Source organism: Cicer arietinum, chromosome 7, assembly GCF_000331145.2.
Source record: "Cicer arietinum cultivar CDC Frontier isolate Library 1 chromosome 7, Cicar.CDCFrontier_v2.0, whole genome shotgun sequence".
Lineage (NCBI taxonomy): Eukaryota > Viridiplantae > Streptophyta > Magnoliopsida > Fabales > Fabaceae > Cicer > Cicer arietinum.
In genome coordinates, this window is record NC_021166.2 from 57,777,649 (window position 1) to 57,789,451 (window position 11,803).

Sequence of the window (11,803 nt, forward strand, 5' to 3'; positions counted from 1 at the left end):
TAATCTTGGACCTCTTGGTGAAGTTAAATCATCAATATTGGGTTTATTATTATGTGGTGTCATTAGTATACCTTCTTTCATATCATGTAATGATTCCCAAACTTTGATACTGTTGTCTCTATCAATGGCATCTTTCAATGGTTTCCTTTACAAGTAAATGAGACACAATAACATATAAATTAGTTAACTATAGAAACTAAATATTCATTATCTATCTAAAAAATCAGGAGAAATCATTTAACTTTAAATCTCTTCTATCCTTTTAGTTTCTTATTTTTATTTGATTAGAACATGTTGGTAACTTGTTTGGTACCATACCTGTTTACATCTTCATAATCAAGGGAATCAGCAAGAAACTTATTTCGATTAATCAATTGAGCATTCTGCAAGAGTGTAAATATGTCTCTTATAGATCTTGTTGGTGTGGCTTCATCATTTTGAGGTTGATTATTCTTTTGATGATGAGGAATAGGATTCCCTGTTGGTCGAATATTTTGTACTTTTCCTTTTGATATAACATACAATGTGCATGATTCTGGCAAAGATTTGGCTAAGGTAGATGCCACATCTATATCTTTAAATCTCCTAAACATATAAATGAGAAAAAAAAAATAATTAAGACTTTATAATTATGTAATTATAAAATGCATATAATTATGTGAGATTAATTAAATTAAGACCTTATAATAGCACTCCAAGGGGAAGTGCAAGCACCAACAACAATATTGTTGATAGAGTTTTCAACAACGTAATCAGTAAGCGCACTGGGAACATCAATGTCATGTAACACCAATTCCTTTGCCTCTATCTGAAATCAACATTCATAATTATAAAACTATATACTACTATAATAACATAGTATTTGTGTATATAGTTATTATTTACATAAGGTTTGAAAATTTGTTAATGCTCACCCCTTTTCTAGCACAAAATCCTCTGAAGGGAAGAAAGAATTGATGCAATTCTTCTTGAGTCGGTGGACGACCATGTTTAGGAACATCATCAAAATAATCATCTACACAAACCAAAATTCAAAAATAACATAATACAAATTATTGTTTGCTATAATCAAAATCGAATATTTGGCCATCCTAATTTATGGTATCAACACACGGTTCTAAATTGTAGCATCGAACCGTAACTACAACAAATTTAAAATAAATTTTTTTTTGACGACTCTGTAATTACATTTTGACCATAATTTTTATAGCAATTATTTACAAATTTTTAATGTCAAAATTATGTTCGTAAATCCAATTTAAAATTGTTATAAATTCTATCTTCATAATTTTATTTAGAATTCAAATCCTAACCATCCATCATATGAAATGTTCAATTGTGATGATTTTAGGTGAAAGGGTAAAAAAGGAATTTTTTCAAAATTGGTGATGAAAGGTTGGTACATTTTTTAGTGTGGGGGTGCTAAAAGGAGAAGGATACCTACTGGAATGCATGGGCTTGGTACGAACATGAATGAGAATGCAATTTGAATTCTTCTTCAAAATGTGATCCACAGCCCATTTCACGGCGTGTTGGCTATTTCGACCGGCGTTAATTGCAATGACGGTCGTGGCTGTGGTGGTGGTGGCTCCTGCTGTAATCCTTTGCATGAGGAATTAATTAAGATTGCTTTTCGTTGAAAAAATAAATTAGGATTGCTTTTCAGAAAAAATAAGGTTCTTGTTTTGTCTTTGTTCCACATTTTTCAATGTAATATAATATAACATGTTTGTAACATTGACAAGAGTTTGTTAGTAACTACTTTTCAAACCTCTGTCTTTGGCTCTTGAGCTGGCTTCAAAGTGCAAAAACCATTAGTTGGAATATTTCGTTCCGTTTATAGATTCAATTGCTTACTACATGATCTGTGCATGCATGTGTGTACCTATAGTTTGATCTAATTTGATCCAATAATAGTAAATTCAACTTAAATAAAGTCATATGCTTTTTCTTTAAGACATATTATTAGATTATACTTACTAATTTCAAAATAATTGACTTATTTACAAAAAAATTGTACTAAAATAGTTGATTCTTTAAATTTTTAATGTATTTTTTTAATTATACTATTTAATTAATATTATTGACATCATTTTTAATATAACTTTTATAATATTCATAATGCATCATATAACAAAAATAATTTGATAAAAGTAATATTTTTTTAATATGTGTAAAATAATAAAATAGTTTAATTATTTTAAAGAAAGAATAATTATTAAGGATATAAGTGAGAGCGTACACCGGAATTTGAATTAAAAATTAAGTACTTTTGATTTTATCCGTGAAAAAGTGAATTAAGATGGTTCTTTGAACTGGTTAATTGTTAATTATAGTTGTCTTATTTGTTTGATATGTTTTGTTCTAGACCAGGGATTAAAATAAAACAAGATAAGCCAAAGGACAAATTTTCTATAAAATAAAAGCAAATATACAATATTACATCAAAAAATTTACTGTCTCAAAGAATATTTACTTCATAAAAAACAAAAATCAGTGAGCATCTCTTCCTTTTTAAAGAAAAATATGTTTATTTGAATATTTTAAACTTCTATCTATAAATATTAAGATAATTAAAATTGGATGAGACATTAAATCAATGCAGTCATTGATTAAAAGTTCAAAGGTTTTATCATTATTAAATGTGTAATAATTAAATCTTTTAATTTTAAAATAATAATAAACAAAAAAATATAACATTTATGACTTCACATCATTACAAATTAGTTTTTTTAAATGTTTTTATTGGTGGAATTTGATTTTATGTAGAGTAAAGAACAAATTGTTGGTGCTCGATTGATTATAGAGGCCTAGAATCGAGCTATAGTTCATGCCACGTGTGATCTTTTGTGATTGACGCATTTACGCATAAACTCCATTTTTGTGAGATTGGCTCTATAGAACTTGTGTGTGGCAACTAGTCAACTTTGCAGCTCTCCTTCAATTTAATTTTTCACAACGAGAACAAAACATATAGAAATATAGAAATTGATCGTCACTTTTTTAAACACAATACTATCATTAAAATCATCATAACTTCTTTTGTCAATTCCAAATATGAACATGTTGATACCTTGACTAAATCTCTTTGAAGTCCTCAAATAACTTACATGTAACAAAATGATGTATTTGATGTATATGCACCACCTTAAAGAGGATTGTTGAGATATTGAAAATATGTTTAGAATATGATAGGATATTGTATGTTGATTTGACTTTCTTTTTTCTTTTAGTCAATTAATTTTCTAATTCTTGTGATTGATTAGATGATTTGTGGTTATATATTATTTAAATCACTCTTAAGTTATTATTCTCTATTTTATATTTATGTTGATGATATGTATACGAATATTTTAATTTGATAAGATAGATTGAGTATAAAGTTTTTATAAATATAGACATAAGAAATAAATTTAAACTTTGATAAATATATAAGAAAGCAACATTGTAATTTAATTAGAAGTATATAAATAAAATAGAAATTAATCTTAAATTGTAATTATATATCTTTATGAAAATTCTAAAAGAATATATAAGAGTATTTATAATAAAAGTTCATCTATTTAAATGTTTAAGTGAGTCTCATATATATACTTCATTAATTTTATTATTAATTTTTATAATAATAGTGTTTAATAAGTACTTAATGCATCCTATTTTTGTATGACGATTGTTGTTCAATTTACAAAAAGTTCACACATAGATAAATCTTTCCCACTTAGAGGAAACATCAAAATGGAAAATGAAATTCATTTTTTACAAAGTTTTCTCAACTAGCTAGTCAGGGAATAAAATATGATTGAAAATAATCCCCACCAATTGTAGTGGCATAAAATAATTTCAATCATTAGCCAATGATGATCTTTTGCAAACTGCTTCCATAGTCAGTTCTTTGAGATTCAACGCCAGTAAAAAATTGTTCCTCCAACAAACGTAATTGTGTCAGCTAACACTTAATAACCTCTATTCAAATCATTTGCACAAGCTCTCGAGGACTCATGCAATATTCTTTTGAGTTAGTAACCAAAACTCTATATCAAAGGATGACGCTCGCTATCAAATTTTATAAAAGATGAATAACAATTAGGTTTTGTGAATTGCAAGATTAATCTTCATGGTAGAGTCATCATGTCTAAAAGTGATACATCGATTACATTGTCAATTTTATGTGAAAAAAATTTAACAATATGTAAATCGATTGTTTAATGGCAAGTTGTTCCCCTCGGTAAAGGACTTTATGAGTTATCCTTTGCTTATCTTGATGATTTGCAAAGTGTTCGAATGGTTGAAACTTGAATTTGAAACATGATATTCTTCGAATTTTTTCTTGGACAAAAAATTTCTATTCATATTTGATAAGAAACGCAAAAGCTTAATGTTGGATTCATACCTACAATTTGCCTCGTGAATATTAGAGGCCAAAGTTCATTTCCACAATTGATTCATGTATTAGCACCTCATTATATCTTGATGAAACAACTAATTCAAAAACATTGGGACACTTTGCTCGAGTTTTGGTCCATTTGGATATGTTACAAGAGCTAAGAGATCACATTCTTGTTGAGCATTAATTGTTGGAAAAGAGTCCACCCAACATGAATTATATGCATTTTTTTGTTAACATTGATTATGAAAAATTGTCATTGTTTTTCTAAATCTTGTAAGGTTGTTGGACATTTCACAGACAATTGTCAAAAACATTATAAATTTCTAATGGTAATGGAATGAATCAATATGTTAAAGATGCCATAGTTGCAAAGATGAAAAAAAAATATGTCCTTAAAAACCCTGGTGTTCCAGATAAGGTTGAAACTCAACTCACAAACATAAATATTTTAGATAATAGTAGTCATCATGTTATTAAGTCTTCTTTTATTGATTAGGTCTCCAACTTTGATCTAGGCGACACCACTATTTTTCAATAGTTTTCTCATTCTTATCATAAAAATTTGATAAAAATCGTGATTAAGCTTCTAACTAAGACTCAATTGATTTTGGGAAATCATAAATTTTAGAATTATTTTAGGAATATGAAGTACAACCTACACAAGGTCTTAAAAATGAAATTTATTAGATAATTGGTCCCTACTTACAAGAAAATCATCAATATTTAAATATGTGTATTGTTGATTCTTAGAGTGATGCGGTATTTAGAGGAGAACAAAGTTCAAACCATCAATTTTTTTATGACTTGGAAGTCAACTCAAAAGTTATGACATATTTAAATGTTATTATTATTGATAATCATTTACATCCCAAAATTATTCATGATTTAGAGATGTTACAAGGTATTTCTTTTAAAAATAGAGATGTTAATGAAATAAATCGTAGAAATAATGAGAAGACAACAAAAATTAGTTTGTAGAATCACAATAATATCGGTGATAAACATTTTATAGATTTGATTTTTGAGACAAAGAAAAAGAATAAATAAAAGGACGTTATAGTGTATAATTTTTGCGGGAGGTACACCATACTGTGGAACTTTGTAACACTTTTATTTATTTATTTATTAGATTATGTTTATGTCCCTGGTATCTTCTTTTTCTTTTCAATAATTTTGTATAACTTTAAAAAAGGTTTAATTGCAGTTTTAGTCACCTTATTTTTACTAGTTCGCGAAATTGATATCCCTATTTTAAAAGTCGACAATTTTGGTCCCTCCTTCAAATTTTTAAACTAAAAAAATGATGATTTGACATATTTTTAATGACATAGTATACAATTATATGATATATAACCATCTAGATGCATAAATTATTCATATGTTATTAATTAAATTAAAAATATGAAAAAATTTCGAAGTTGAAATAAAAGTTTTTACGGCATTTTATTCAAATTTTATGGGTGTTAATCATTCTACATCGTCGTATCATATGTCATATTATTTAAACCATATCCCGTCATAACTTTTTAGTTAAAAAATTATAGTGAGAGACTAAAATTATCAGACTTTTAAAATAGGAGAACCAATATCATAAATCAATAAAAATAGAAAAATTAAAATTGTAAATAAAAAAAAAACTAGTTAATCTAAAAAAAAATACTCAATGAATCCAACTCAATACTTCATATTTTTTTACTAAATAGTTAGTGCAAATAATCTATCATTATATTTCAACATCATTTATAAAAAAAAAAGTGAAAATAAATTATTTCTATAACTACAATTGTCTATAAGCACCCAAATTTTCACTCAATAATATGGTGTGCCTATTTAACTTGAGTAATGTTATTTAAAGATCAAATTTATAACACCATGTACCAAAAGAGTGTGTATAAAAATCAAGATGCAAATTGTGAATTGAGAAAATATTTATTAAATAAATAAAAATCATGTAAAATTCGTATCCGACATCAATTATAATATCCAAATATATTTTTATGTTGTAAATAAGTGAAACCCCTACCATTGCAAGTCTAGGAGGACATATACAGAAGAAAAAAAAGATAGGAGTCTTACGACGTCGTATGGAGTTGTGAAAACTGAAAAGAAACGCAAGCTGGTTTGGAAAGAGAAAAGGGAGTTTCCACTTCACCTGCACTTCACTCCACTTCACTGTCTGTCGTTATTTGTTCACTTCTCACCTCCTCCCATTTATTATACTATATACACCCCCCCACCAACACAAACAAAACAATGCTCACCGACATGTAGTACACCACAACCGCTTCTTCTTCTTCTTCACAATCCGATTTTGTTCCTTTAATTTCATAGGTAACTCTTCACACCTTATTTATGGGGGCAAAAATGGTAATTTATTACGAATTTCGTTCTTGGAATATGGGTCTTACTCTTATCTTCGTTCTATCTTTCAATTTTTAATTATTATTTTATTGAATGAAATTAATTACTTTTATATATTAGCAAATAACTTCAAGATAGTGCTGCTTTGTATGTTGTATTTTGATATTAATGCAAAAATTTCCCTTTTTTTGATATTAACAAATCACTATTGTTATGTAATACTCTATAACGGTTATAGTGGCGATGTAGGGTAGTTGAATTTGATCAAACTGCTATTTTCTGTGATTGACAAGACATACTTATTTACGACTTATGAAAGTTCTAGTATTGAATTAGATGCTTTCACTGGCTAGAGGTAACATGTTTATACTCTCTTAGTTTGACTTGTAACTTTTCTGAACTAAGCCTTGGATCCCTTATCAAGCATCTTGAATTTGTGGATGGTTACTTTACATCTTTGATGTGAAGCTGATTATAATTCAGGACTGAAAAGTATTCGTTGAAAGCCGTCTTTTTTAAACTAGTTTCGTGAAATTTAATTTTGAGTTTATCTACTGATATAAGCACTAGTAAGCACTTGCGAGACTGATTGAGAGAGCTTATGACATATCATTAAGCTGTTTTCAGCTTATTTCCCTAAGCTCTTCAGGATAGCTTATGAAAACACCTTATAGCTTATATGAAAACAATTTAACCTCATTTTATCTTTTGTTATAGAAATAGCTTATATATAAACACTTATTTGATAAACTCTTGTACTATAACTATAAGCAATTAATTAAGTTGTTTATCCAAACAGGCCCATGTCCTATGGTAGTTTTTATTGAAGTAAAGGAATTTGAAGCATTTTGTTTTGAGTTGTCATGGGAAGGAGGCAATTTGTCTAGTTTTTGAGGATGTATGTATACTGTTTGGATTAGTCTCTTATTTACAGTCCTGCTACGATAACACGCGATACACTGCTAAATTTTGTTCTGCTCAATTAGCTCTAGGTATCTAGGATTGAGCTATGAAAGTTTACTCTTCTGTTACTACCTGTATTATGCTGAGTGTATTGATAATTTGGTACGCAGTTGCGATACAAGATGCTTGGATATGATAATGCTAGCGTTGTTTTGATATAATTCAGAATATAATGTATCCGATAGTTAGTATTGAATACCAGCTCTCTCTTTTACCAAGGGTTATATTTCCTTATACTATGTCTCAGAAACTATTCCATATGCCTCCCTGGATTGTTGAACTATTAAAACAAGACACGCATCTCAATCAATGGCCTGAAACATGCATGCATTTTTCTCCTTACAAGTAGTCAAACAGAGTTTGTAAACGAATCTCAGTATCCTGTGTCAAATCATTGAGCTAGAATTTGCCTCTTGAATTTAATTACATTTATGCAGTAAGGTTTAGAGATCATTTTGACCTTATAAGAAGATTCTTTGCTTTTTATAAACAGTAGTTTTAGGTCATAAGAGGTTGTTTTCCCTATTACACTTCAATTCAGGATAGAGCTAACTATTACACTTCAATTTCAAATCTAGATACTTTCTATCAACAGGGAGACAATAATCCTACACCAAAAAGCCCTTGGTATAAAAAAAACATGACTTATTCATTTTCAGCTTTGTAATGAACAGTACAGATTTTGTTCAACACTTCAAAAAAAAATTCTTCATAGCAGAATTGGTTTTTGTTGCATCTGTTTGAAGGAAAAAAACATTACAAAGAAAATCTGTGAGTTGGCCATGAATAACTTTCGGCTTTGTAGTGGCTTCATCACTTGGTTATGATTGTGGTTAAAGGTTAACACAGGGTACGCACACAAAAGACTTAAGGAAGGAGAGAAACCTTTTCCTCTTCATCAAATAATTTATAGCTGTCAAAGTTATAAGGTTTAGTCCTTTCGGTATACAGGGGAAAATAAATTCTTGGAATAATAAAACTATATTAATTATATTAATATGATGTAAATGATATGTTGGATGTTATTCCCAAAGATAAAGCTCTAAAATTTATTTATACTAATACTAGACTCTTAATCCTAATTATTAAATAAGGAACCAAATTATGAAAACAAGGAAATATGAGGACTAATTCTAAGAAATACTCTAAGAAACTAACATATTTTATGATAGAATAATGATGTGGTGTGATATCTTTCAGAGATTTCAATCACGACTAAAGCTATCAACATCTAATTGACTAGGATTTCTCATTCTAGGTGGAGAGTTCTCATGGAATGAGATGTTGATACTGTTATGCTTTAATACTATTCATTAAGTTATTTAACAGCTTTCTGGCAATTATCATGAACTTTGGCAGTCAGCTTCTACTTCTCAGTTATTTAACCCTCATTTTCTGTAGTTTGCTAGCAAAATGACTTGTTATGATACTTGTCTGATTACTTTTTAATTTTTGTTATGGTTTCAATTTATTCCTACCTCCTATGATAATTATGATAAACTTCATGCCTTGTTGTGCAGAAAAAAACATAAGTATGGATTTATATATGCATCTTATATTCGTGTGAAAATGTGGGCTGAAATTGAGTTTAATATACACAGGGTTCTAGATGGATATAATTGACGAAAGAAAGGGCGAATATGCTCCTATCAGGGATTCAGAGCACCCACAATTGGGAAAATTTGACAAGCCACTTCCATGTTTTGGCTGTGGAATTGGATGGTTCTCGTAAGTTATTTGTAAAGATTCGTCTTTCTCAATTTCTTTAGCCTGCATAGTTTTTGATGTTTGTGGTGTCTTCTCATCTTCTCTCCCTTTTGTTTGTCAGTTTTCTGCTAGGATTTGTATGTCCATTGATGTGGTATTATGCTACAATTCTTTACTTCGGAAATTACTACCATAAAGATCCGAGAGAGCGTGCTGGACTTGCTGCTTCTGCAATTGCTGTAAGTGTTGTACTTGAGAACAAGTTTACATTTTATGACGCAATTTGTGTTGTCCAAATTGCTACTTGTCGATATTCCCACTTTTACAATTATTACTCTTACTTTGAATGTTTTCTTTTATATTTCTCTTGAGAAAAATAAAAATATGGCATAATTACAATTTAGTCTCTCTGGTGATTTTGGCCCCTCAAGTTTCTTTATTTGAATTTAAAAATCGAGAAAATAAAGTCCTAATGTCAATTTCCTTTTAGGTAAACCTCATAAATTGTCATTTTTTATTAAATTTTTTGGGGGATTTATAATGGACTAGAGATATAAAATACTTTTAAAGCTTAGAAGTTGGAAATTTAGAATTTTTTTGAAGGATTTTGTAATGTGAGATTAAAGATGAGAGAAATTTGGGATCTTATTGACATTTGATATTTTGATTGGTGAGTTGAGTAGAAAATGTGAAAAATAATTTAATTGATTTAATTTATGAAAATTTTGGATAGATTACAAGATTTTTTTTGACGGAGTAGATTACAAGAATTTGATAGTTTCAAATAAATGAAAAGTGATGAAGAGATTTAACTTCAAGATAGAAAAGTTGATGTACTAAATTTGCTCAAAAAATTATTGAAGGACCAAAATTGCACATTAGCTATTATTGAGGGACTAAAAACACAATTATGCGGAAAAAACTATACATTCCACATGTCATCATAATTTCTAGTAGACTATGTTTTTTCATTTGTCATGTTAAAAATATTGTTTTATTTTCCTCATGGAAGTGACTGCTATTTTTCTCCCCCACAAAATTTGCTGGTGTTGCAGGCTCTTGTCTGCTCAATTGTTGTGGTGATAACAATAATTATTATTCTCTTGTAGCTTAACTTTCAATTTCAACTAACTTATATGTAATCAATTAGCCATGAAAAAAAAAGAAAAAAGAAAAAGAAAGTAGCTTCTAATATCAGCTTCTACACGAGGAATACAAGGCTTATTCATGTTAGATCAAGCTCTTGGCATGGAAAGCTAGTTCAATTCCATTTTATGGGGGCATAGAGATGCTTCTTCTATTCCCTTATTATAGGCGTGTGTGTAATGTAATATACACAAAGGATGTTGTAACTTTATTTTTTGAAGAAGGTTGTCAACTCTAGTTAAGTTAATTTGGTATGCATGTAACTTTGGAAGTAATTAGTTGCTATCATTAATTTGTTGCAAAAATGGAAAAAGATCCATCGCTTTCTGTGATGTGCTGTTCCTTTTTAAGTTTGTATCTTACTTGCAAGTTTGGTTAACTGCCTCTTTGTCCTACCATCAAATTGCATTCCTATAAAGGGGTCCTTTAGAGAGAGAGGAAAGTGGTCAGAATTAGAAAGAATCATTGTTTGGTTATGAGGCGGTGGAATTGATTTTGAATAATAAATTTGAGTTTAAAAATCAATTTTAGTTTAGATGTAAAAACTTCAATCTCATCTTTAAGTTGCTATCAATCTTAGAAAACTGAATTCTAGTAGAGAACATTTAAATTATAATATATTAATATAAAGTTAAATATTAATATTTTAAATATTTTATTTTAGAACAAATGTTCAAATACAGACGCAATCAATATGTAATAAAAAACTGTTAAAAAAAATCAATATCTAATTGAAAACATAAAAAACAATTAGAATTAATTTTGGTAACATATTTTTCAAATTAATCTTGCAAGTGTCTGTTTCTGATAACTTACAATCCATTGGTTTTGCAGTTAGGAAAATTAATTTTGAAACATTTGTTTTGTAAAAATAAAAATGCTTAACATCACAATTGAATACAGCTTTGGTTGTTTAAAAAAAAAATAGTAGCATATTGTAAAAGAAATTCTTTTTATTTGAAAGAAACATTTGCGGTCAATTCCTATGCAAGAAAATATTCCCATGACTCATGAGCATAGCATGATCAGTAAATGCACATGATTCATGCATCACACTGGTTATTCAACTATTGAGATTAGATAAAACACTATATCAATAAAATAAAATATTAGATAGAAGACGTTACTTCATCATTTGGGGTAAGGTCAAGTGAAGCTCAAAAAATTCACATGGTTTATCTTACCACATTCCTTTTCCATCTCTTCCTTAGCTGTCTTCATTCACATAAACAAAAAATA

At 28.6% G+C, this 11,803-nt stretch overlaps 2 protein-coding genes across 5 annotated transcripts in view; one reads left to right on the plus strand and one right to left on the minus strand.

The window, feature by feature from the left end:
* The window catches only part of LOC101491300 (U-box domain-containing protein 52-like), a 5,427-nt gene extending 3,791 nt beyond the window's left edge, over positions 1-1,636 (minus strand). The window contains exons 1-5 of the mRNA XM_012718615.3: positions 1,445-1,636; positions 915-1,015; positions 681-808; positions 319-585; positions 2-145 (exon numbers count right to left, since the gene is read on the minus strand). Of these exons, the coding sequence (XP_012574069.1) occupies positions 2-145; positions 319-585; positions 681-808; positions 915-1,015; positions 1,445-1,610 (806 nt within the window). The 5' untranslated portion in view covers positions 1,611-1,636. The remainder of the gene's footprint in view (position 1; positions 146-318; positions 586-680; positions 809-914; positions 1,016-1,444) is intronic.
* Positions 1,637-6,414: 4,778 nt separating this feature from the next.
* On the plus strand, positions 6,415-10,896 carry LOC101492934 (large ribosomal subunit protein eL20z-like). 4 transcript variants are annotated; one of them, XM_073370778.1, is made up of 5 exons: positions 6,415-6,718; positions 7,548-7,646; positions 9,313-9,439; positions 9,540-9,657; positions 10,474-10,896. In XM_073370778.1, exons 3-5 carry the CDS (start codon positions 9,321-9,323, stop codon positions 10,525-10,527), a joined length of 291 nt encoding a protein of 96 aa, XP_073226879.1. In that variant the 5' UTR covers positions 6,415-6,718; positions 7,548-7,646; positions 9,313-9,320; the 3' UTR covers positions 10,528-10,896. The 4 variants fall into 4 exon arrangements, with proteins under 4 accessions (XP_073226879.1, XP_073226880.1, XP_073226881.1 ...); XM_073370779.1 differs by lacking the exon at positions 7,548-7,646 and having other exon boundaries at positions 6,415-6,754; XM_073370780.1 differs by lacking the exon at positions 7,548-7,646 and having other exon boundaries at positions 6,417-6,718; positions 10,569-10,896.
* Positions 10,897-11,803: the final 907 nt, after the last annotated feature.